This window comes from Tenrec ecaudatus, chromosome 9, assembly GCF_050624435.1.
Source record: "Tenrec ecaudatus isolate mTenEca1 chromosome 9, mTenEca1.hap1, whole genome shotgun sequence".
NCBI lineage: Eukaryota > Metazoa > Chordata > Mammalia > Afrosoricida > Tenrecidae > Tenrec > Tenrec ecaudatus.
This window is the reverse complement of record NC_134538.1, coordinates 2,046,638-2,073,700: the sequence shown is the minus strand read 5'-3', so window position 1 is coordinate 2,073,700 and position 27,063 is coordinate 2,046,638. Positions and strand designations below refer to the sequence as shown.

At 46.5% G+C, this 27,063-nt stretch overlaps 1 protein-coding gene across 8 annotated transcripts in view; it reads right to left on the bottom strand.

The window, feature by feature from the left end:
* Positions 1-14,249, bottom strand: part of DET1 (DET1 partner of COP1 E3 ubiquitin ligase) — a 35,267-nt gene extending 21,018 nt beyond the window's left edge. The window contains exons 1-6 of one of the 8 annotated variants that reach the window (XM_075557854.1): positions 14,124-14,249; positions 12,422-12,530; positions 9,503-9,585; positions 3,815-3,990; positions 1,492-1,607; positions 312-1,404 (exon numbers count right to left, since the gene is read on the bottom strand). In XM_075557854.1, coding sequence (XP_075413969.1) covers positions 312-1,404; positions 1,492-1,520 — 1,122 coding nt within the window. In that variant the 5' untranslated portion in view covers positions 1,521-1,607; positions 3,815-3,990; positions 9,503-9,585; positions 12,422-12,530; positions 14,124-14,249. Of the gene's footprint in view, positions 1-311; positions 1,405-1,491; positions 1,608-3,814; positions 3,991-9,502; positions 9,586-12,421; positions 12,531-13,397; positions 13,981-14,123 lie in introns of those variants that run through there. The other 7 variants (XM_075557856.1, XM_075557855.1, XM_075557859.1 and 4 more) reach the window with 7 other exon arrangements.
* Positions 14,250-27,063: the final 12,814 nt, after the last annotated feature.

Genomic DNA, 27,063 nt, shown 5'->3' with positions numbered 1-27,063 from the left:
ACCCTATGCTTTCAATGAAGTACTCTGGCACCCCTCCCTGCTTAAAGGTCAACAGTTTGGGGGTTAGCTCCCATTTGCCCAAATATTCACAGGGCCACAGGAGAGCAGAGCTGACTTTAAACTTAAGCGAGTCCCCTCAATTCAACTCAACTAACTACCATCAGTCCTTGTTGGCTCCTAGTGACCCTACAGGACTGGGCAGAACTGCCCCTCTGAGTTTCCAAGACTACCGAAAATGTGTATTTCTCGGGGACTGGCCCTACACAGAGAAAGAGGACTTCCCGTCAAAGGACGGGAGAGCGCCCTCCTACCTGTGACGGGTCCGTGACCCGCAGGGTGACAACGTCCTCGCTGGTATATTTGATAAACAGGTGGTTCTCATCCAAAAGCTGCATCTTCCACATGCGCAGCTGCCGGAGTTGGTCAAAGTACTGGAAGAAGCGCCTCTTGGCCATTGCGCTCCCGTCCTGCTCTGCCCGGCGCCACAAGTACACCAGCAGCCGGTGCTTCAGGGAGTTGATAAAAGGGTCCCTGAAGGGATTGGCCATGCCCGTCTGCCGGTCCCGCTGTACCTCTGGGAACACAGCAGAGACCGTAAGGAGGTCATCCTCGTAGCAGAAGCGGCCAATGGTCCGCACATCAATGAACGTGCCCTCGGGGGTCACCTGGAAGACGTGAATGGTCTGCTGCTGCACCGACAGGATGGCCAGGATGTTCTTGTACAAGTACAGCCCCTGGTTGTGCGACAGGACCACCTTATCACACTTGAACGTGCGAGTGTCACACAAACGGCCCGTGTGCAGGTCAATGATGTGGAGGGAGTAGTCCTCCAGAGGGGAGCGCGGGTTGGGCGTCACCGACTCGCTGTTCCGGTAGACCTCGTAGAAAGGCGGGTGTGGCTCGTCCGGGAGGTAGGCAGCGGAGCCCACAATGACGCAGCGGCAGTCGTCGGTGAAGAGGCTGCACTCCCGGTTCAGGTGCTCGCCGTTGGCCGCCACGTTGGTGATGTGCAGCAGGACAAAAAAGCGTTCAAAGAGCCGCCCCCGGATATTGACTGACCGCTGGTCATTGCCATTGGACAGGATCTCCCCTTCATAGCCCTGCAGTAGGTCCTCGGCCGCCTGGCAGCCCTGGTACTCATAGATTTCCAGAGATGTCTGGTCGGAAGAAAAAGCAATGAAGAAGCGCCCGTCCGGTGAGAATTTTCGCAGGAAGCAGGGCGGCTTCTCCACATTGACCACTGTAAAGTTAGGGAAGACGTTCTGGTGGAGCACCCGGACCTGGTGCCAGTGGGCGCCTGCCCTGCCTGAGCTGATCCGTCGGCGTTCCAGGCGGTGAATGACATTTTGGTTTTGGATTCTCCGAGGTTTGATGGTGGAAGCATGGTGATCCATGATCACATCTCTGCACAGAAGAGAAGGCAAAGCAATTCGAACATCGTTTACCGAAAGAGGAGTGCACACACATCCAACGGACTTCCCTCCTTCTCACCTGAACCTGGGAGCTCCCCAGCTCTTCATTCCGATTTCCAGTCTGAAAACAGGTCTGGCTTCCCGGGACTAACTTGTAAGCATCCTTACTTGGTGGGCATGTCCAACAGACGGATCCTAAAATGGCACAGTGAGCGAAAAGAATCACATTCAAGTTGCGTTCATTCAAAAACACTTCCTGGTCAGCGCCTAGACAGCCCTCACTTTAAAGCCTCCAAGTGTTGAGCCCGGATGAACCTGAAATTCAAAGATGAATCACAGGCCACATAGCTCAGTGGCAGTTAATGACAACCCCTGAGAGGCTACTGCCAAGGAAGGGGGTTCTAATAAGCACTGAGGAGAAAGTGGCGCTCCCCAGCGCTCAGCGGTTCATGGATTCCCGGCCTGTCCGCCCCCAAGCTGTACGTGTGCGCGTTGCTCATCGCCACTTACTAGCTTGATAAGTGAACTGACGGAAGAGACCGATACCTGTGTCTCAGACTAGCCACTGAGTGGCACACACACGAGCCTGATCCTCATAGCTCTGGGAAGGCTTTGGAGATGATATGACACTGGAACCTGGATGTCACGTCAGTAGCCTGCCACACCAAAAGTATCACCATTTCCCACCCCACCCCACTGCTGTTGGGTCAATTCCAAATTACACCGACTTACAGGACAGAAGAGAACTGTCCCATAGGATTCTCGTGGCTGCATCTTTATGGAAGGAGCTGCCATGTTGTTCTCCAGTGGAGTGGCTGATGAGTTCACACCGTGCCGCCACCAAGACTCCTCCTATTCCCCACCGGGTGTAAACAAGTCCCATAGTCTCATAACCATCAAAATCGCCAGGATGCAACCCGATATTACTTAGCATACCCTAACTTGGAAAACACAGTCAATTGACCCCAATGTCAATATGCTGCAATGGCGCTGGGCCACTGAGCAGTTCAAACCCACCAGCTGCTCCAAAGGAGAAAGATGAGGCTGTCTGCTCCCATGAAGATTTACAGTCTCAGAAACTCTGTCACAGTTCTTTTCTGTCCCATGGGATGGCTATGAGTCAGAATTAACTCCATGGCAGTGGATCTAGTTTGGGGATGTCGAGTCAGGAAAACTTGACCACAGAAAAAAGTAACAACAGCAACAACATGAAAATGCTAGGAAGGCAATCATGAATACACTTGAAACGAATGGAACACAGAAGGTCTCAACAAAGAAACAGAAGGCAGAAGAACCAGGTAGAAAAATACCATAGCCATGGGAGAGGCCCCAGAGGCAACGGAAGAAAGCAGCAGTCATCTTGAAGAGAGATCAGTACAAACTATTGAATCTGAACAAACAGGACTAAAATAAATAAATAAACAGAGCTTCAAGGATGTACAAAGAAATAGCAAAAGGTCATAAGATGTCTAGAAAGAAGAAGAAATAGCACAGTACTTTGGGGGGAAAATTAAACAATGGCTGAGAATTCCCTAAACAGCAAGACACAAACCGATGGATTTACTCTAAACATGCGAAATCCAAAGAAACCCATGCCGACACATCAATCAAACTGCAAAACTAAACCCAAATCAGATCCATTCCCAAACCAAGTCCATTCTGACTGACAGCGACCCTGTAAGACCCTGTAAGCAGAACTGCCCCACTGAGTTCCCAAGCCTGGATGATGGGAGCAGATAGCCTGGCAGCTCTCCCATGGAGCAATTGGTGGGTCTGAAGTGCCAACCCTACTGTGAGCAGCGCAATGCTGAGTTAGCCCTTGCACAAAATGAAAACAGAGTAGAACCCTTGATAGTAGATAGATCAAAACAAAGCATCAACTACAGAGGAACAATTCAAATGACTGAATTCCTCATCAGAAACTATGGAAGCCAGAAGGAAGTGAAACACTGTTTAAGTACTAAAAGAAAAGCACCCCAATCTAGGCTTCCAGTCCAGCAAAAGCATCCTCCAGGAAAAGGCAACGCAAAGACGTTCTCAACTGAAGGAACTCCAAGAAAATCAATCAGAAGATCTTCTCTGAGAGAAGGGCAAAAGGAAGTTCTCCAAGCAGAAGAGACATTGTAATTATATCAGAAGGAAACCTGGAACAGCAAGAATGAAGAACAACATAAATGATAAATACCTCTTTTTATTTCATAGCTAATTCTCCTTTGAGTTCTTCAGAATATTTGAATGTTAGAAGCAGAAATTATAACACTGTCTGGCAGGCGTTTCAATATATGTAGACAATAAACAAGGGAGTACCCAACAAAACCCAGAAACCACCCCAGCACCCTCAAAGCCGTCTACCATATTTAAAATATTTTACAAAGCCATCTTATCACCTTCAACGTACTCACCAGGACACTTAACACATGTGTCAAATCTGCGATTCCATTCTTGGAAACATTTTTCAATCTCATCTGTTTGGATGGCTGACAGTAGCACCTCCCCCGTTTTCCCTTCCCCTCTTCTCCGTCATCAAATCGCTGTCCTTTTATGTCCCTCTTCACGCAGAGTCAGGTGAGTAAGGTGCCTGGGACAAAACAGGTATGCTGGGTTTTTGTTTTTTTTGCCAAAAACCGACTCACTGAGCTGTCGTGGTGGCAAAACCTGTCCCCCGTCTACCACAAATCAGGCCTTTTTTGTCGCACACTGTTACGCTATCTTTTCGGCGCCTCTAAATAGAAAGTTTGATTAACAGTCTGACCTGGTGGGACGAACCCCAAATGCACTATCCCACTCACATCAAAACAAATGAGCATCAGTTTTGGGGGTACCCCCTTGTATGCCCTGGAAGAAAATCGGCTGCTAATGAATTGCTCCTGACTCATGGCAACTCCTTGTGCTGCAGAGGAGAGCTTTGCTCTCGGCTGCTTTTCAGTGGCTGTGCTCTCTTGGAAGGCGATCACCAGGACATCTGTACCGCGGATCTTTTGGCCAGATCTGAAGTCTTAGCCATTTGGCCTCCCAGGAACTTCAGGTAAAATATAAAAAGTAACTAACTATAATATAAAGAGGAAAGGATAAGATTTCAAGGTGTCACTTGAAGTATTAAATACTAATTTTCTAGCTACACTGTGAAAAGTGTATGTTGCAATGCCTAGAGCAACCACTAAAGAGTTGCTATGAGCCAGAACTGACTTAACAGCAGTGACTTTGCGAGCATCCACTGGGGGGGGAGGGGGGGAAGCCATAAAACGATAGAAAGTGATATAGTAAAAAACACAATAGAGAAACAGAATATAAACAAATGTTCAAATAACACAAACATCCAAACTCATTGCCATCTGGTCAATTCCTACTCAAATAGAAAAGTGGAAACAAGAATAAAAAAGAGTAAACAAACAGAAAAAGAAATTGTTGGGTGTCACTGAGTTAGTTCCAACTTGCAAACCTAAATCCAAACACATCAATTCATTTAAGTGTAAGCAGTCTAAACACACCTATTAATAGATGGAAATTATTAGAATTAGTTGGGTTTTTTTAAGCAGGAACCCAATTATACTCAGTGACAAGAAACTCTTTTCAAATGTAGGCAGAATTAAGAGTTTAAAAAAAATAGAAAAGGGTAGAGTAGCTATTTAAAGAAAAGTAGAATAGCTATATTAATACTTTGTTTCATATCATATTAAATAAAGAACAAAGATAATTATAAGGGATAAAACATAGTAATAGTAAACTCACCAAGAAGAAATAGCAATCCTACATGTATATGCACAAACAATAGAACTGTATTATTTGGGAAGAAAAACTGAAAGAACTGAAGAGGAAAGAGATAAATTCACAATTATAGTTTTCAACAGTCCTCTCAGTAATCAATAGAGCAACTAGACAGAAAATCAGCAGGGCTAGACAAGAACTGAATACTATTATCAACCAACTAGATCTAACTGACATCTACAGAACACTCCAACCAGCAGTAGCAGAATACAAGCTCTTTTCAAATGCACAGAGAATATTCAACAAGCTATAGACAAAATCCCACGTCATATAATAAACCTGAAGCAAGCTGTTGACATGGGAGCCTTTGCGAATGGAAAGCACTGGTTTGTTTTTGTTTAAAAAGAGAGAAAAGGAAGATTAGTGAGTATCACTTTCTTTAAATCTATACTTTGCTGAATTAAATCTAGTATCACACAATTTTGTTTAAACTGATGCCTTTCATCCCTTGCTGTTCGCGGGGAACTGGTTTCAGAATCCCCCCACCTCTGGAGATATCAAAATGCACACATGCTCAAGTCTCACCTAATAAATAGGGGTAGTACGGCATCTACCTTCTGCACATGCTCGGTCCTGGTGTGTGCCATCCTCACAACTGGTCTCCTGCCGGAGCTCATTGCTGCAGGCTCTGCGTTAGCCCCTCGTGTCAAGAGCCTCTCTCTTTTTGCACTGCCCCTCCACTTTACCAAGCAAGATGGCCCTCTCCAGGGACTGGTCCCTCCTGATGACATGTCCAAATTATATGAGACCTAGTCTTGCCACGCTTGCCCCTTAGGAATAGTCTAGCTGCTCTTCCTCCAAGCACATCCATTCGTTCTGCTGCTAGGCCACTGGACTTTCAAAATCATTCAAATGCATCAATCTTTCTTCAGCCTTCCTTCTTCAAGGTCCAACTTTCACATATGCGACAACTGAAAATATCAGGGCTTGGTCAGGTGCACCTTAGTCCTTGCTGCGCAGCACTTTCAAGAGGTCCCATGCGGCAGATTTCCCTAACGCAACACCACATCTGCCTGCTGCTTTCACGAACAGTGACTGTGGATCCAAGCAAGATGAGCCCTTGACAGCTTCAATCTGGTCTCCACTTATCATGTTTCCCCCCCAAAGGGCCAATTGTGAGGTTTTGGTTTTCTTTGCATTGTTTGCGATCCATACTTCATAAAAGCTGCGACCCTTGATTTCCGTCAGTAATTGTTTCAAGTCCTCCTCACTTGCAGCAAAGAAGGTGTGCATTTGCATATCAAGGGTGTTGTTAACAAGCCCTCTTCCTTCCCATCTTGGTGCCACCTTTTTCCTCATCTAATCCAGCTTCTCTGATATTTGTTCAGCATACAGATTTATTATGGTGAGAGGATACCTTGATGCACACCTTTCCTGATTTTAAACAACTACCTGTGGATCCATGAATAGCACAATTAAGCTATTAAGCTTATTAGTCATGAGCACAATGGAGTGTTCTGGAATTCCAATTCTTCTTAGGTTATCAGCTGAATGCCTTTGCATAGTCAATAAAATGCATGTAAACATCTTTCTGATTCTCCCTGCTTTAAGTCAAGATCCACCTGACATCAGCAATGCTATCCCTTGTTCCACATCCTCTTCTAAACCTGGCTTGAGCCTCTGGCAGCAACCTGTCAATGTACTGCTGCAACCATTGTTGGACGATCTTCAGCAAAATTTTATTTGCAGTATGTTAGCAATCATATTGTTCTATAACGGCATCATTCCCTTCGGTCATCTTTCTTTGGAATGGGTATGAATATGGATCTCTTCCGGTCAGTTGGCCACGTTGCTATCTTCCAAATTCCTGACATAGACAAGTGAGTGCTTCCAGTGCTTCCCCATGTGTTGAGCCATTTCAATTGGTGTTCCATCAATTCCTGGAGCCTTTTTTTTTGGCTAATGCTCTCAGTGCAGCTTAAACCTCTTCCTTCAGCACCATTGATTGTCGCACATATGCTACCCTCTGAAATGGCTGAATGTCAACTAGCGCTTTGGGTACGGTGTCTGTGCATATTTTCTATCTTCTTCTAATGCTCCCTCCAACATTCAGTATTTTTCCCATAGACTCTTTCAATCTTGAAACTCTAGGCTTGATTTTTTTTTTGAGTTCTTTCAGTTTAAGGTATGTCGAGCACATTCTTCCTTTTTGATTTTCTAACTCTAGGTCTTCGCAACTTCCATTAAACTATTTTGTCTTCTCCAGCAGCCCTGCTATCTCTCCAGCCTTTGGACTTCATCATTCCTCCAGCGTGCCTCAGCTACTCCAGCAGCAAGTTTCACAGCCTCTCCTGACATTCCGCGGAATCCTTTCTTTCTTCCCTGTCTTCTAAATGGCCTTTGGCTTTTTCGTGTATACTGTTCTGCATGTCCTCCCACAGCTCATCAGGTCTTCTGTCTTTAGTGTTTAAGGCATCAAATTTGTTCTTACGATGTTCTTGAAACTTGGATGGGAAATACTCAAGGTCATATTTCGGCTTTGGTTGACTTGCTTTCATTTTCTTAAACTTCAACCTGAACTTACATATGAGCAATTGATGGTCTGGTTCCACAGTCAGCCCATGGCCTGATTTTAGTTGCTGATATTGAGCTTCTCCTACATCTCTTTGCACTGAGGTAATCAATTTGACTCTGTTTATTCCAACTGGAGAAGTCTACAGCACCTTCCTGTGTTTTTGACAAAAGATATTTGCAATGAAGAAGTCACTGATCTTGCAAAATTCCATCATGTGATCTCCAGCTTCATTTCTATCACCAAGGCAATATTTTCCAACTCCTGTCCCTTCCCGTTTTCAACTTTTGCAGTCCAATCACCAGTAATTACCAATGCATCTTGATTGCATAGTGAATCGATTTCAGACGGAAGCTGTTGGCAGAATTCTTCAATTTCTAGATCACCAGTTTTAGTGTTTGGTGTACAAATCTGAGTAATCGTTGTATTGGTTGGATTTCCTTATCTGCAGATAGACATTATCCTATCACAGACAGCTTTGTGCTTCAAGGTAGAGCTTGAAATGCCCTCTTGATGAATGTAACCCCACTCCTCTTGATTATGTCGATTCCAGCTAAGTAGAACATATGAGTTTCTGATTCAAAATGGCCGGCACCATTCCACTTCAGCTCACTAGTGCTGAGAATATCGATATTTAGATGTTCATTTCATTTTTAACAACCTCCAATTGTCCTAGATTCAGACGTCATACAGTCCAAGTTTCCAATTTAACTGATCTGCGGCTGTTCCTTCTCATTCTGAGTCGTGCATCCTGCTCACACTGAGAGCTCTCTAAGCCGAGAGGCTCATCTTCCGGCACTATCTCTGGTCAATGACTGACAGGTTTGGGTTGCTGTCCATAGAGCTTCAGGGGCTCACTCCTCTGAAGTGGACGGCCTATTCCTTCTTCGTAGTTTGTGCTTAGTCTGGAAGCTCTGCTGACACCTGTTCACTTGGGGTGACCCTGCTGGCTTCCAGCATCACAGCAACACACAAGCCACTGCAACACGACAAAGTGACAGACAGTGGTGGATCTTGTGCACCACAGTCCTACAGCCTTCTTTGTAACCAAGGCCTGCAGATTTGCTGTTCCCTCTGCCAACAACATGTTCCTCACTTCATAGAGCTACTACCTGTTTCATCATTCAAGGCTTAGGTGAAATAGCAAGTCTTCAGAAGTTTCTCTTATCACCCTTGCACACCTCCATTTAATTTTTTCATAGCCTTTTTCCATTTCTGAAATTATCCTATTTATCTGCTTACCTTTTTAGCATGTGTCCCCATACCAAAGAGCAACGATGTCATCAAATTTATGGCCATAGCCCCAGCACCCTGAGCAGTGCCGGTGGCACGGGGAGTGCTCTTAATTATGCTAGGTGAATGAAGGTGAGCAACTCCTGACACAGGACTTAAAGAGGTAAAAAAAGAAACATCAGGCAAAGCAGAAGAGGCACAGCCAGCAGGAAAGCAGAGCCCCTGTGAAAGTGCGCACCCTGGAAACAAGCGTGGTGTGGCCCGTTTGGAAACTAACTGCACGTGGTGAGCACACAGAAAGCAAACAAGTCTAGGAGAGTAGAACTGACCAGATTGGAAACTCTTTGTAGGAGGGGGTTTCCAAATGTGTGTGGAAAAATGGAACTGAAAGTCATTGAATTTCTCCACGAACTTTGTGAGCTCTTCTTGTATGTCCAGGGAGTGATGGAGTCCAATCTGTATCTTAGAAGTGAAAGCAGGCCCACAATGAAGGGTTCATTGATACCCTGCCTTCCTCTGACCGGAATCTGAAATGCGCTGCGCAGACATATTACAGCAGATCAAGTTAAAGTGTGCGTACCTCTAAGTGGCCAAATCACGTCGCTCAACTGCCAATCACAACCCATTAATGGAATCTTGAAATCAATTTGGTAGATACATAGCCTGGCAGTAAAAAAGATATACAACAGAAAATATCAAACTATATCACACCTAGTAAAGATGAGTACTATCTTGTGAGACTTTTGATTCAAATATATATAATTTATATGCTTAAGTTGAAGATATAAATGTATTTCCTACTGATCTAGACCATAGTCTTCAAAGTGCTGCCCTTAGGCCACATCTAGGCCAAGTTAATAGAACCTCATCACCCCTGTGGCTGCCTTCACTCTACAATGGTAGGCTTGAAGTTTCCATGGAGACCATAGGCCCCACAAATCCTAAAATATTTCGTTTCTGGTCTTTATAGAAAATCACTACAGACCTCTGATCTTGAGCAGTGGTTCTCAACTGGAGGTGAATTTGTAATATCTGAAAACATTTTTGGTTGTCCCACTGGGGTAGAGGTGCTATATGCAGAGAGAGACTGGAAAATGTTGCTAAAGTAAACAGCATAGGTTTTCACAACAACAAAATACTTGGTCAAAACTGGCAATCCTGCTAAGTTTGAGAAATCCTCCTGAAGAGAAATGTCACATATAGCAGTAGACCTATACTAGATGTCTACAGCAAGCATAAAGCAAAGGCACAAACGGGCAATACCCCAACGGCCATTACCAGTGCATGGCAATCATTCACTGAGGCACATCCATGTAGGAGAATCCTGTGGAGCAATGAACTCATAAACCACAGTTACACATGAAAGACTCTGAGAGTACAATGTTGAATGAAGAAAGCAAGCTGCAGAGTTTACTTGGCATCAAAAAAGCTCGTGGAAAAATGAAATGAAGAGAATGGATTTTTCCCACGGACTTTTTGAAGCCCCCCCATCACACAAAACAATTGCATTCACCGTATATACTTGAGTACAAGCAGACCCAAATATCAGCCAAGACATCTAATTTTACCACAAAAAAACCACATTAAAAATATGCTGAAAATCTCTGCTTATACACCAGTATATAAGGTATATACATTCAAACAACTTACAGTTCAAGAGATATAAATGCAGTGTACAATTAAGAAAAGCAAGACAATCATAAACAGAAAGGTCAAACAGTGGTTGTTTCTGAGGAAGGAAGAAACAGGAGGGAGGACACACACCTTGGGAACCCCCAATTCTTTCCCTAGTGGCACACACTGTCATTTTCTCCTTTAAATGGCACGTGTGTTTTTTAAAGCATTATTTTGTACTTCCCCCTAATCTAATGGAAAAAATTCAAGAACAGGCTTTGGGAAGAAAAAACAAAGGCAGAACAGCTTAAGGAGGCGAAAGGACACAAAAAACGCAAACCATGGAGGCCGGCAGAACTGCCAAGCATCTAATTTGGTTCTGTTTTCCGGCAGACAAAACAAAGAGAAAAATACAGTCCGTTGAAGAACCTGTGCTGCCAATAAGATGAATACACAGCAGTTTCTTGGAAGAAGCACAGCTTTTCCAGGCACTTGAGCTTAAAAGAAATCTCTCCCTGGAGTCTTCTGGAGAGGACCTCAAAGTGATAAAGTGAGCAATCCCCTGCACAACATCCAAATAATACATGGAATATTGATTTTCACACAGCTACTCCTGGTAATGGGGACATTCTTTCATGCGGCCTAAGAAACACACTATTAAGGTTTCTGCATTTTCAAACATCAATGTCCAAATCAGCCTCTCTGGATCCCTGCCCGGGACAGCTCTGCCACTGGCACCTTGCCAACCTAGGATGAGGAGAGAATCAGAGGACAACCTGAATGGGGCACAGGTGTCTGAGGCCACGCAATGGGCACTGGGAACCATCTAGCAGACTAAGGCCATACAACTAAAGAGTCTGATACAGTCTAATACTGATACAGTTCAACTTGGAAAGTGCCAAAGATGATTGTTCTAGAAAATTAGCCTACAACTGGAATACCCCATCCACTGCCACCTAGTAGATTCCGGCGCAAAGCGACCATATCGGGATTCTGAGACAGCTTAGCCTTTCTCTGAGAACAGCTGATGGGTCTGAACCGCCAACGTTGCTTACCTAATAGTACCACGAGGGGTCCTTGTATCTTCCACACCCCCTCCTCAAAGAAAACGCCAACTACTACCATCAAGTCAATTCTCACTCATAGCAACTCTATAAGGTTTCTGAAACAATAAATTGTTATGGGAGCAGACAGTCTCACCTGTCTCCAGTGTAGGGCTGGTGGAGTTGAACTGTCCACCCTGTGCTTAGCAGTCCAACACATAACCCACTACAACCCCAGAGTGCCTTTGCATCATGAATAGTCCTAGCTTCAATTCTGATTTTTCTTTTAAAGGTACAGACTCTACCAGTGGGGGGAGGAAGAAAGGCCTGGAGCAACAGCTACAGACTACAAGGGGTACCCAGTGTGCTAACACCCCTCCCACTGACACCCATGCAGCACATTCTATATCACATTAACGGGTTTTAGGAATGATGAAGTTCTACAAGAATTTTTCAATCTGTCCTTTTTTTCTGGTGATAAAAATAGAACATGCTCATAAAAAATGCAACCACAGGAAACATGGATTATGAAAGTCTCTCCTCGTCAACATGGTGCCCCTCAGCCCTACCAAGGATGATGTCATTCTCCAGGGACTGGTCTCTCTTGATGACATGTTCCAAGTAGGTAGGGGGTATTTAAAAATGTAGCCCATGCTATTTGCCCCAAAGCCACCCCTCTTCCATTTTCCCTATTCCAGTGAATGCCAAGGCCACGCAGCTGGCAACATGAGCTAGAAACGTCAGTGCTTCCCTTCCCTTTGATCCGACAGCGGATTAGGAGACTTCGCCTCCTACACAGAATGCCTCCCATTCTTTCTGCTAGGACGTGCAAGCACCCTTACCAGCTTCTAATTCCCAGGTCACCACAAGCTTCCTCTGAGTCCATTCTTGTTCACCTCTAGCACATTTCTGACGTGTCCTTTCACCTGATTAAAACAGCTACTCCTGGTGCTGTAATGATAAGGATCATTATTTTTTATAAGGATCAGCAGCTTGTAGGGGTAAACTAAGTGCTCAAAGATCTCAACTCTCTGCTGTCCGTCCCTCCACTCCTATCTTCCCGCAATGACCTCTACTCCACCCCTCTCAAAAGGTATCCTACCTTCATCAGGAGACTCTTGGAACTTGCTGTTACACTCAGTCTGGAAGGCTTTTTTGCTTTGCTAAAGCCCAGTAAGGTACCATTCAAACACCACTTCCTCGGGGAAGTCTTCCTGATTTCTTCATTACGTAAAATCCCAATATAGTAGCACAGGGGTCCTGGTGACACTGTGGGTTAGGTTTTGGGGTACTAACTGTGGGGTCTGTGGTTCAAAACCACCAGCTGCTCTCCAGAGGCAATACGAGTCTGATGCAAAATACGTGCTGTTTGCTCCCACAAGGAACCACAAGGGTCAGAATGAGAATTGATGGTGTGGGTTTCTGCAGTATGTTAGTCATATCCCTCCGTCACAGTGCTTCTTACGCTTGCATCTTGGCCTCTGTATTTTCCTTGAGGGAAGCACTAGACTGCTAACCACAAGGCTGGCCATGCAAACCTACCAGGCACTCCTCACAAGGAAGATGGGGCTTGTCTGCTCCTGTACCCATCTCGCTGGCAGCGGGCTCTCTGTTGTTCCTGTTTTAGTTTTTGTTGTTCTTAGTAGAAAAGTGGGCTCCCCATGGACCAGTCCAAACATGACCCTGCACCCCAACCCCCATCACAGTCCTCTACACACGGCCCTTCCTGAATACTGAGCACAGAACATGGCAAATGCCAACTCAAGCATCCGAAAGGGCCACTCCCTGTCTGGAAAGTGCTTCTGGTTCCAGACCTACCTTCCCAGGATAGAGTTGAAGTGTCACTTCTTTCAGGAATGTTTTCCTCCATATAACTGTCAAAATCTGCCTTCATACTTCAATGCATCTAATGCGTGACTTGCCCACTAAACTATATTCACCTGGAGGGCAGTAACCACGGTCACGGCATAGTCTCAAAGCCTAGCACCGTGGTCAGCAGTTCAAACCCAGCAGCTGTTCCCCAGGAGGAGGCTGCTCCCATAAATTTTCGCAGTCTAGGACACCCTAGACATGGTCACTATGCGTAGGAATCCACTCAGCGGCAGAGAGTTTGGTGGCTGTTTTTGTTGTTCTCCAGCACTGAGCAAGTGCACAGCTGGCGTTTTTTGTAAAGCGTTACTGTAAAGCCCGGCGGGATTGGGCAACAACTCACGCTGTGGCCTTAAGCAAGTCCATTCCCCCAGGAGGGTCTGTTTTCCCCACGGGGGAGGGTGTGTCCCCCCCACCCATTCCAGATGACTGCTTCTAACCAGAGTGGAATGGGCGAAACTGCCTAAGGGGGCAGCCAACCTGCCCACGGGGGCGCCTCGGGGAAGAAAGCACGGGGGCGGGGCCGCAGTGGAAAGATCAGTTTTAGGGTGGGCGGGGGGTCCGAGAGCCTTCGCGCCAGCAGGGAGGGGGCACCCCATCTCAGTAACCCGCGGAGGCCTCCCGGGGAGGACCTGGCGAGCTTGGAGACTGGGCCGAGGAAGGGGAAGGCCTCACCTGTCCGGTACCGACTCAAAGGACCGGGGCGAGGGGCCCCCCAGCCGGCTTGGTGCGCGCCTTCCCCGGCCCCGCCCCCACCATGCCTCGAACCCCGGCTGGGTGCCGCCGCCCCCGACTTCCGCTAAGCACCGGAAGTGCGGTGCAGTGAGACCGGAAGTGGGGCAGAGCGCCGAGCGATCCGGCCCCTGCTGGCGGCTTCCACAGCGCACCCTGGTGGCGGGAAGGAGGTGGCCGCCCCGGGCACGTAGAGGTTCCACTGTGGTCCCTAATGGCACTCACTTTGTGAGGCTGCAGGGCGCTTTCATTTTTCACCACGACTTCCTTAGACACACCGCTTCATCCTCGAGGATCCCAGTCTGTACTTATTATATCTCTGAAGACTCTGCCCAGCAGAGATACCGGCACACAGTGTGCACGCAGTCCAGTGGGTGGCATACAAAGTTATGAAAGCTCTTTAGAGACCCACCCTATGGGGTAGAGTTGAATGGTCCCATAGGGTTTCCAAGGCCGTAAATCCAGGTGAACCGTTTGCCCGATTCCTCATGGAAGTGACCACAAGATCACATGTGTCAAACAACATCCCCAATCGGTATTAAGAAATGCTGCTTTTTGTGACTTGGCTACTGAATGAATACCATGCTAAAACCAGAGCCCACTTCCAGTTGTCCTGGTCACCGCTGCTCCATTATAGCTAGAGTTGGGGGAGGGGTTGTGTAGAGGGGAGGGCTCAGGAGGCATATGGAACAGCATGGCGGAGAGAGCAGAACTGAGAGCTAGAGGAAGTGAGCGAGATAAGAGCACCCATCTCACCCACTGTTGCAGCCCCCCACCCCCACCCCCACCCCCACCCCCGCGCAGCAAGAGCAGTCCAGGCTCCTCGGCCCCTGCTGCCACCTGCCTACCTGAGACTCAGCTGGAGAACCAGCACCCAAGCCATGTTCTCCACCTCCCTGCCGGTAGCTTGATTGTAGTCCAGTGCTATAAGAATCTAGGTGTGTGTGTGTGTGGGCGGGGGGGGGGGGGGGGGGAGGGGGGGAGGGTCTTGAAAACCTTAGGGGGGAAGAATAAACAAAAGGGTAGCAGCTTCCCTTAAAAGTTTTTGGAAAACCATACAGAGATTTTAATAGAGATTACTCACCCTCCAAAAAGATAGAACCAGTTTACACTCTACTCTCTTATTTCTCAATATCCCTGTCCACACTTTCTCTCATTTATCTTTTTATTTTTGCCAAACACATTATTAGCAAAAGAAATACTTCACGGTTTTAGTTTGTATTTTCCTGACTACTAATGAGGCTGGCTATTTTTTCAGCTGTTAATGTGCCAATTTCTATTCGTGCTGCGAGTTGCCTTTGCTCATTCTACTTGGATATTATTTCTTATAAATTTATACGGGCTACTTATATATTCTGCCTATTAATTCTTTATTGGACTACAGACTGTTTTTCTATGTGTGAGGCCTGTCCCTCACTTTCAACTAGATTTATAGTGACAGCTTTACAATACTCTGACATCCCATTTCCTGTCCTTGATGTTTGTGAACTTAACGCAGGGGTCCAGGGCTCTTTGTGGAAAAGCTGCTGGTGTGAAAGGAGCCCAGGGTCCTCATTCCCCCTGCCTTTTGCAGAAAGTGGGTTTTATTGCATCCTCCCGGCTGTTCCTGCTATCATTGAATCAGACTGCAGAGAAGGAGGCACCCAGAGAGAGAGGCAAGAGCATGGGGGTCTTGTGGGCCACTGTAGGGTTTGGGGCTTCGATTCTGAGGCTTCAAACAGAGGACCAGTCTATGCAGACTTCTGTTGTGGAAGACTCACTTCCTGTCTTCTGGATAGGTCTACTGAGAGATTAGGCTGGATGCCAGGAGACCACCCAGGAAACCATAAAAGATGACGAGGGCCTGCGTGATACACGTGGCAGTAGAGAGAGGCCAGCGGGGTTGGTGTCCAGAGCGAAGGGTCAGCCAAGGGCTGGATGCCCAGTGGGAGAGAAAGCTAGGAGGCCAGCAGACATTTTACCTACAAGCTCAGAAAGTCATCAACTCAAGTCCAAGTCCACGCCAGGACAGGGGCCGCTTCTGGTTGTAACTACCCGTCAGAAGGGTGCAAACAGTTAGTGTGTAGCTCCTAACGGAAGATTTGGGGTGGGAGTCCACCCAGAGGCCCTCTGGGTGAGAAATGCCTGGCCATCTGCTTCTACAAGGTCACAGCCAATGACAAATCGACGGCGAGCAGTTCCTTCCGACACACGTGGGGTTTCCACGAGTCGGGATTCACGCAATGACCACTCATTTGTGTAAGGAGCCTGGGCAGCAGTTCGTGTTCGACAGCTAACTGAAATGCCGCAGTTTCAACCCACCCAGAGGTACCACAGGAGACAGGCCAGCGCCTGCTTCCATGAAGATTAGAGGCATGAGGCAGAATCAAGTCGCCCTGAGAAGTTTGTTTGCTGGCTGGTCTTCCCGGGCATGTTTCATGTGATCCCCAAGGCCTCACAAGGAGCCAGGCATGTGGGCATGCCATGAAGGCATGCTGAATAGTTCTTTGTGTAGAAGGGGCGAGTGTCAGCTGAGTCATGTTCATGCACATGAGCAGACCTGTTTCATGTCCATAGCTCTTCAGCCTCCCTCTCCCAGAGGTTCCAACTCCTGATTCCCTGTCCTCCCGCCCCCACCTTCCATTCACTTTCACTCCTGGAACACCATTAATTCCTGAGCCCTTACTCACTCCTACCCATTCTTCCCTCTCAGAGTGCCTCCCACACACACTCGGGGCTCCAAGTGAGGGGCACACTCAGGGGCGGGGCTGTCTGAAGGATGTGAGAGCTTCCTCTCCAGCTTCCAGGGGATCTGCGGGCTCTCTCCTTGGGCAGCAGAGGGGGTGGCTGGGCCCAAGAGCAGGTGGAGAGCTCTTGTTCCTCCTCCCTCTCCAGAAGAGAAGAGGCTGGTGGAGCGCTTTTTCCTCTCGGCATCCACTGGCAGCTACTTCAAGTATTACCTCGCAGAGGAAAGTAATTCCTTTTAAGAAGTAAACCAACACCCCCAAGACTGCCACCTTCCTCCCCAATCCATCAGTCAAAACAGTCGCTGCAAATACCAGATGCTCTGCCCATTGTTTCCACCTACAGTGTCGCCCTGAATCCCTCTAAGGACCATTGATATGAGTGAATATTTCCATTTTACAGATTTCAAAGCTGAGGCTCAGTCTCTCTCACCTTGTCTTTGGATTCCCCATTGTTTTCATGGCTTCGAGCTGAGAGAACAACTCTGTTCTCACTGCCATTCCGTCAGTACTGACTCATAGCGATCCCCCCCCCCCGGGGGGGTGTCTGAGAGGACAGGTACAAGAAGCCCAGTTTTTTTCCTGCAGAGCTGTTAGTGGTTTCGAACTGCCAACCAAGCGGATCACAGTCGAATGCTTAACCACCACACCACCAGGGCTCCTATGACATAACAAAGTGCCTTATGATGATCATGTATTTTAGGTGACTTATTTATTTTAACAGAGACTTATTATCTCACAGGTTAGGGGGCTCCAAGTCCAGAAACGAAGTGCTGGCAAAGCCATGCTCTCCCTGGAGTCTCTAAAGAAGAGCTTCTTGCCCCTTCTAGATTTCAGTGGCTCCAAGCACCTCTCGGTTTGGACCCCACGATCCCCATCGTCTGCTGCTGTCTTCCTGCGTGCCTACCTCTGTTCCCCTTCTTATAAGGACACGAGTTATACTGCATTAGTATAAGGAGCCATGATGGCACAGTGGTTAAAACACTTGACTGCTAACCAACGGATCGGCAGTTCAAACCCACCAATCACTTGGCAGGTGAAAGATGTAGCAGCCTGCTTCTATGGAGACTTATGGCTGTGGAAACTCTATGAGGGCTGTTCTACACTGTCTTGTACAATCGTCACGACTTGGAATCAACTTGATAGCAATAAGTGAGTTCCGCCAGTAAGACCTCATCTAAATACTTATAGCTTCAACGGCCCCATTTCCAAATATGGCGGCATGAATAGTTGGGGGGCATAATTCTACTCAAACTAACTGCCCGGTAATTCTACCAAGGCTGTTTATAGTAAGTCCTTTGTGACGACAGAACATACTCAGATTCTGGGCGCAGCTGCTCGGCCTTCAGAGTTCACATTCAAATCCTTTCCTACTGTTTGAAGAGGTAGCTTCCAGCCTTGCTCTCAGCTAAATGGTTACCACATTGGGTGTGACTTCTTTTGACCTTCCGTGACACTGCGGGTCTCGATCTTTCGCAGCCACCCCACCATCTGCATTTGGCACGGATCGCAGTGCTCAGGAAACAGGAGGAATCAGGTCCAGAAAAACATGGCGGCAGCTATTCAGAGCCCGAAGTCACATGCACAGCTTTCTCGCATCTCAAAAATGTTTGGGGATGGATTGTTCTGGTTCACCTGCTGGAGAAGAAAAGCATGCGTCCCAGTATCATTCTGTCTGTCCCTCGTTGTGCCTGAGCTGGGATGCCTGTCCAGGAAGCATGTCCAGGGCTGACCTCCAGTTCTTGCTGGATCAGCCAAGCCCTGGGACCCTAGCCACCGGCTGGGCCAGCCCAAGGACCCAACCGATTGCTACCAAGTCAACTTGACTCATGATGACTCCCTGAGCTGTCAGAGTAGAACTGTACTCTACTGGGGTATCAATGGCTGATTTTCTAAGGACGTTGCCAGGCCTTTCTTCTGAGGCACCTCTGAATAGACTCAAACCTCCAACCTTTTGTGAGCAGCAAAACTCATAAGCATTTGCATTAGCCCCGGGAAGGAGGGTCTTTTCCCAACTGGTCCACTCAGAAGATTTGCCTTTGATCTATTCAGAGGGTACCCCTCTTCCCCTTTCACACAGAGATGGCTACAGCACGAGTGGCCCACTCTGGTTGAAATCTCATTTTGCCCTAGGCTAACAATGAGAGTTTGGACAAAGGAGTTCACCTGGCTTTTCTGTTCAGCCGTTATTTTTTAGAGCAGTGAATCTATGCCGGGCACCAGGCCACGTGTCGGAGGGCCAGGCTGCACACATCTTAACTGTGGCTTCAGGGGAAGTTACAGTCCAGTTAGAAGGACATTGTTTTTTACCCCAAGGGCTGTGTGGTAGTTACACAATCTGATGTCAGTGAGAGGATTCAGAGTGAGGGGGTGGAGTCTAGCCTGTCAATCAGGTCACAGCCAATGAGGCCTCTGTGTGGGCATGGCCTTCTCTTGAGGACTCTGGGAACTCCTTCATTCCTCCTTGGAAGCAGGAGACACACCCTCTCTCTCTGCTGACTCCCCAGGAGACCCTGCAGCTGACAAGACACATGGTACTACTCTAGTGCCCTGAGCTGGAGGAGCCAAGTGGAGACCCCTGCCAGCGCTGAGATGCTTCCACGGCCACTGGATCCACAAGACGTTTCACCCACTGGCCTGTGATCTACCTGCATTCAGCATCATTGCATGGGTTGCGTGAGTCTGAAGAGGACTTTATAGACTTTATAGACTTTATAGTCTGAAGAGGTCTTTATTGGACATATGGCCTAATATAGGACTTATGGACTTGATCTGAACTGGGCTGGGATGTTTTCTCACTATTCAATTGTTCTTGTATATAAATATTTCTTATACAGACACGAGTGTCCATGAATTTGTTTCTCTAGTCGACCCAGACTAATACAGGCTGCAAAACCAAGCATCACACACTGGATGCATTGTAAGAAGAGATTCATTTAGTCTCTCAGTCCTGGAGGCCAGGAGTTGAAAGTTGGGCTGTTGATTACTTCTGAAGAAGGAGTTGGCCCAGGTCCCTCTCCTAGCCTGGTGACCACCAGCAACCCTCAGGGTGCTTCCATTGCTCCACTTAGCCTCTGTCTTCATGTGGCTGCCCTCCCTCTGTACACCTGTCTCTTCTCCTAAGCAGGACACCACTCAACTTGGATTACTCACTCCCTGCCATCGGGGCAATGCTGACTCAGCGACCTCTCGTGGGTCTCCAAGACTAACTGTTTATGGGAGCAGAAAGCCCAGTCTTTCTCCCGAAGAGCTGCTGTTGGTTCCAAATTGCCAACCATGCGGATCACGGCCCAATGCATAACCATTACAACACCAGGGCTCCTTCCTACGTCGATTTCAAATTTCTCAAAGGCAACTACCGTGTCTTAAAGTTATTCCCGTGACTATATTCCACATGGCACTGTGCTGAGAATTATGTTTAACTGCATAATACTAAAGACCTAGTATAAGGAGCCCTGGTGGTAGATTGGTTTCTGAATTGGACTGCTAACTGCAATTGAACTTATTAGCCACTCTGCAGAGAAAGATGGGGCTTTCTGCTCCTGTAAAGAGGTACAGCCTCAGGAGCCCAAAGTGGCAATTCTGTTCTGTCCTGTAGGGTCAGAATGAGTTGGGATGCACTGAGAGTGGCAGTGAGAATGAGTGCCGTCAGTGTACATTAAATCACAGAAACCCTATGAGTGACAGAGTATAACTGTACTCCACTGAGGTTTGTTTGTGGGTTGCTTTGTTTTTCTTAATCATTCAAACTGAAGACTAGTTGTTGTTTTTTAAACTTTTTATTGTGGATTAAGTGAAGGTTTACATTTCAGATCAAAAATTTTGTGTGCAACATCTTAAACGACTTATTAACCCTCCCAGTAGCTTGACCTGCCTGCCCCTCTCTTACATAGGGTTTACAACGACTAACTGACTGACTGTGTGTATTAATGGGAGAGACTTTATAGGAGCCTTTGTTTCTTTTTTTTCCTTCATTATTAATTTTGTTTCCTTCCCCACATTCTACCTTAGTAATCATCAAAGTCTGTTTCTTTTGGTATAAAAACTTTTTTCCTTGTTTTTTCTTCTTTTATAATAGTAGTCTGATAGAATATTTGTCTCTTGTGATTGACTAACTTCATTCAGCAGAATATCATCCAAAGCCATCCATGTCATGATGTGCTTGAGTTTCTGTTACTATTCTTTAGTGGTGTGTAATATTCCATTGTCTGTATATACCAAATCTTGCTTATTCGTTCTTCTACCGACAGGCATTGGGTTGTTCCCATCATTTTCTAGTGTGAATAAGTCTTCAATAATTATGATTTGTACACAACTGTTCCTGTTTTGCCCCTTGGTGCCTGAGGGTCTATATTGAATAGAGCAATTGCTGGGTCTATGGTATTTCTAATCCCATTCGTTTGAGGAGGCGCCATATTGACGTCCACAGTGTTGGTACATGTTTACAGCATCAGCAGTGTGTCAGGTTTCTATCTCCACATCCTCTCCAGCATTTGCTATTTTCTGATTTTTATACCATGCTGCTAGTTCCCATGAGGTAGTCATTCATCATTGTTTGGATTTTCATCTCTTGACTGGCTAGTGATCTCAACCAGTTCTTCATGTATTTGTTGGGTGCCTGGATGCCATCGTTGGTGAACATCTATTGGTGTCCATTTCCCATTGTTTAATGGAATCATTCATCATATTCTTGTGGAGGCATTGCTGTTTTCTATAGATTTTGAAGATGGTGCCCAGGCTGTGGGCTTTCATTTGATGAAGTTTTTTTATGCACTGAAGTGTCTTGCTTGTAGAAGGTTCCAAGCATCTCTTTTGGCTTCAGTTGTTTGCGTGTTTTTATTATGTTTGATTGTTTTGATGCTGTATTTGAGGGCCCTGTTGTGTTCATTGATGATCTTTATAGTTCTAGGGCTTACAGTTGGGTCTTCATCTTGAGTTCATTTGAAAATTTGGAACAAGGAACCAGTCCTGTCTCACCCCCACTTATCAGTGGTTGATTCGGGGAAAGCACATCCCCAGACCTTTCTCCCATTGCATCTGCAGAGACTTGAACTGCCAACCTTTGGATTAGCAGTTGATTTCTTAATTGTTCACACCTCCCACAGACTCCTAATATATACACGGGTTTGTTAGACTGAGTTCTCTAGAGAAACAAATCCAGGACACTGATGATTTTATATATATATAGATATGTGGTAGTTATGTAATTTGTCACTTTGAGGATTAAGAGTGAAGGGGTGGGGTCTAGTCTGTCAATCAGATCACAGCAACCGAGGCCCTTGTGTGAGTATGGCCTACTCCTGGGAATTCTGGGAGCTCCAGATTTTCCTCCTTGGAGGTGGGAGAAACCTCTCTCTCTCTCTCTCTCTCTCTCTCTCTCTCTCTCTTTCTCTCTCCCCCAACCCTTGGAGACTTTCTACTGACAAGGCTCACTCCCTGGAAGACACTGCAGCTGACAAGACACATGGAACTATGACAGTGCTCTGAGCTGGAGAAGCCACATGGATCTGCCCTGATGCAACCAGACCTCTAAAGCTGGAGAAACCACGTAGAGACCCTTTCCAGCACTGAGATGCTTACAACGCCACTGGATCCAAAGACTTTCTACCCACTGGCCTGTGATAGCCCTGTATTCGACATCATTGCAGGTGTTTCATGAGTCTGAAGAGGACTTTATAGATCGGTTTCAGAGGGCTAATATGGGACTTATGGGCTTAGACTGGACTGGATTGGGATGCTTTCTTAAGTTTTATATAAAACTCTCTCACACACACATATGAGTTTCTATGGATTTGTTTCTCTAATTCTCTACTCTACCCAGACTAACATATTAGATAGATAGATAGATCACACAGGAATATAATAGTTAATTAGTCTGCACAGTAGTAAAGAGGGTTCAGTTAAACTCACTTCCATGGAATAGTTACTATATTGGAAGTCCTTCAACTCACAAGGGCTGCTGGGTCCAAAGTCAAGGAAGCAGACAGCTGAGTCTTCTGTAGAGCAATGCTGGCAGTCTGGCCACAGGCAACAAACAGTCACCAACAGTCAGCTAGACAACAGGATCTGACAGTCCCAAGCTCAAGTGATGTATACACCAGCAGTGTGGCGAAGCAGGTCTTGGAGGAGCCTCAAACTCTACTGACATAATCCACAGGTTGGCAGTCCCACAGGTAGTGTAGCTCACAAGTTGAGGCAGCCACATGCTGGTCGAATCACCAGAGAACAAGAGAGAGAGAGGTGGGGCTTGCTGAGCCATTTCTCTCTTTGCCCTCCAATCAAACTGTGGCCTTATTAATCCCACATGTTCTTATTGGCCTGGTGGGCACCATAAACCTACCTATCATAAAGAGGCTTCAAGAGTTTATGGGGAAATGGATTTTGAAGGTCATGGAATCTTTACATCAACTCTTTGATCCCCCTCAACCCTTCCTATGTATTTGAAAAACAAAACACTTAGCCTGTGGCCATCTAGAGGATCCTCCCTCATGGTGAGCCCATGCATTACAGATTGGAACAGCTCCATAGAATTTTCCTGGCTGTAAGCTTATGGAAGCGGACTGCCAGGCCTTTCTTCCACACCACTATAGGGCAGTTTTGAATTGTTGGTACCCCCAAAGGAACTTAGTATATATTCTTGCTGCCATACAGCTGTTTCCAACTCATCGTGACACTATAAGGAGGGGTAGAACAACCCTTTGGGTTTCTGAGACAGTGACGGTTTATGGGGGTGACAGTTTATCCCAAGGAATGACTGGTGGTTTTTAACTGCGGACTTTGAGGCTAGTAACTACATGTATAACCACTACACACTAGGGCTCCTAATATATATTATAGGCTCAACACGTTTTATTGAATGAGTTAGTGAGTGAAGCCCAACCTAAAGCATGGTGTGTCCCTCCTCTAGTTCTGCTGTGAAGTAGGGTGGAGGAGGTCTTTTGAGAATTAGGAAACACATCAGTTCTTTCTCCTTTACAGTCGGTGTGGCTACTTCCTTCTGTTTAGCAAGGTCAAAGTGTAGAGTCCTATGGAGCAAGTTCCTTAAACCGGGATCCCTGGGGCATCCAAAGGCCTGACCTTTCCAATCTCCACTCTCACTTCAAGACAGGAGAATATGCTTGGGGTGTGAGTGGCTGGCATGGGGGTGCAGACGGAGCCACTCTCCCTGGCTGGGCCTTTCCCTAGAAAAAAAAATCCTCTTGGCACCTGCTGGTAAAGAAATAAAGAGACTGAAGATAGGGAGAGCCAAATGCAGGGCAAAAAAGACCATAGCTGATACATGTGATAAATACAATGAAATCAGAGGTAACTGTGAGGCAGAGATTCGATAAACCCCAGGGAGACTAGCTGGTGAGGGTGTCTAGGGCAGGCTGGGGACATGGAACATGCCCCTACCTTGAACACTGGCAGTCCTGCCTCTGTTGTGATAAATGAGCAAACAGTCCTTCCTGGGTCGCATCAGTGCTTCCTTGGAATGGGGGCAGATGGAACTTCAGGAGGTGTGGGGATGACCTGGCCACCCACATGGCAAGAGCCTCCTTTCAGCTGCCACCCCATTCAAGAGTCAGGTTGGCCTGCTCTGAGGACTAGAGGGTCACGGGGGTGACTACACGAGGACTTGTCCCTCTCTACCTGAGTACCCACAGGACACCGGGGCCCAGATGAGAAGTCAATCCGAGGATGCAGTGGTGAGTAACTCAGATGAGAAATCAGAGGTGGGGTTCAGAGTCATGATGGCGTCCAGGTAGAATCACCTGTCCGGTGCGCCTGTTGCTAGACCAGAACATTAAGAGGTAAGGAGGCCAATACTGGGAGGGTGAGGGCTAAAAATTAGGTTCAGTGTACGAGGGTCTGGTTCAGACCTCCCCTGTAATTTTCCCCCACGAAGCAACTTGAGAAAAAAGCTGAAATACTCTAAGTCCACTGCATCTGTCCACAGACTCTGCCAACCCCTTGCCAGGTCCAGAAGGATGGTATCTGCCATTCTTCCTGTGCCCCAAACACTAGACCTGAAGCAAGCAGTGATTTCTCAGGCTGCCGTCTAAAAGTGGTCATAATCCCAGGCTCTCGGAGAGCCTCTGCGAACTAGCCACAAGACCTCACACCAGAATCCCCCTGTCTGATACACTCCCTCCTCCTGCAGTCCAGGAATGGATTGACTACACCAGCCACCCCTTTCCCCTCTCTCCAGCTCCACGCCTGCCAGCATGGGTAAACATAGGTAATTAGATAATAATTTGCAGCAATTGAAGAGCCGCTGAGATATTTACCTGTGACAGAACACAGTTCCCCAGAGCACAACCAGCAGGGATGTGCATCATAGAGACGGGAGTGACACAGGAGTGCAGCCTGCGTAGAATTCAGTTCCAGTTAGTCCTAAACCCACTCCGCTAATCTGGTCCCCTTCCCTGGAGGAGAGCATGGCACAGGGCCAATACCAGGGAACCCCACAAACCCATTATAAAAGTGGGGGAGGTTAAAACAAACAAAATGCTCTTAATGCCAGGCTTTGGTCCTTTGAATGTAAGCTGCCTGGACTCTGTCCTTTAGCATAACATTAACATAACAACTCTCATTACCAGAACACAGCCTAGGACTTTAACATAACAAAATGAGGAACTCTAAGACGTAGGGATAACCAGAGCCCAAGCCCCAAACCGGCTCTATCAGTCCTAGGCTCCACAAAGATTCTTTGTGCCTGCACTACAGTCCTGCCCCAACCAGGCCAGTGGCCAACCTACAGCTGCCTGCCTCAGCCCAGACTCTGATACCCCTACACTGCTTGTGGCCACTGAGGTATTCTGCCTACATAGCAGTTCAACCCACCACCATAGTAGGCCACAGGTAGTCCCCCAAAACATTATTAGCTGTCAAGCAGAGAAAGAGTTCAAGGCTCCTTGGTCTCCAGAAACATGGCGCCCAGTTCCAAAATGAGACGCAAACAGCAACATACTTCTACAACATCAACAAGAAAAACAAAACACAACAGCAGAGGAACTTGTAAACCTAACAATGCTCATAGAAGAATCAGACGTTGATCTGCCACAAAAAGAAATCTTCAGAGTGCTGCTTGAAGTAATACAAGATATAAGAGAAGCAACGCAGAATAAGGATGCAATGATAGAGGAGATGAAGTCCACAATAGAGGGGATGAAGTCCATGCACCAAAGGGAAATGTAAGAACTAAAAGCTGAGGTAACAAGCAAAACACAAGATCAAGAACCTCACCAACAGACTATAAGACCTGGAGAATCATACCAGCAATCTTGAGTACATTCAGGTAGATTTCAACAAACAGGAAAGAGTCAAATAAGATCATCAAATAGGCAGAAGAAAACCTGCGATCAATAACAGAAGCTATGAAGAGGAACAATATTTGAATAATTGGTCTTCCCAAACAATGAAGATAGGAAAACACCCAACACAAAAAGTACAAGATGACAGCAATGAATCCACAGATGGTGATAATATCTCTGAATGCCAACGGCCTCAATCAACTATTCAAAGACAAAGGTTTGCAGACTGGCTCAGAAAATATAACCCATCAATCTCTTGCCTGCAAGAGATATATCTAATGCTCACAGACAAAAATAGACTAAGAATAAAAGTCAGGTAAAAAATATACCATGAAAATGGCAACTTAAAAAAAGCAGGGGTTGCAATCCTAATCTCCGAGAAGATAATCAAAGTTTGTACCTCAAGGTACAAACTATAACAAGAGACAAGAGGTGCACTATATAATGCTGAAAGTATCCGTAGACCAGGAACCAGTAATAAATATATATGCGCCTAATGAGAGATCTGCACAATTTGTCAAACCATTCAAAACATGAAAAAAGAGATCATAGACTCAACAATCATAGTAGGTGACTTTAATACACCAGTATCAGAGATAGATCACTGGGAAAGATGCTCAGCAAGGAGGTAACAAAGCTAAACACTACAATTAAGTGACTGGACCTGATAGACATTTATAGAGCTTTCTATACAAATGCAAAAAAAATCATATTCTTTTCAAGTGCACATGACTTATTTCCAAATATAGACCACATGCCAGGACATAAGTCAAGCTGAATAAATTAAAACACATAGAGATTACTCAGACATCCTTCTCGGCCCTCCATGCCATAAAGCTGGAGATCAACAATAGCATGACCAGA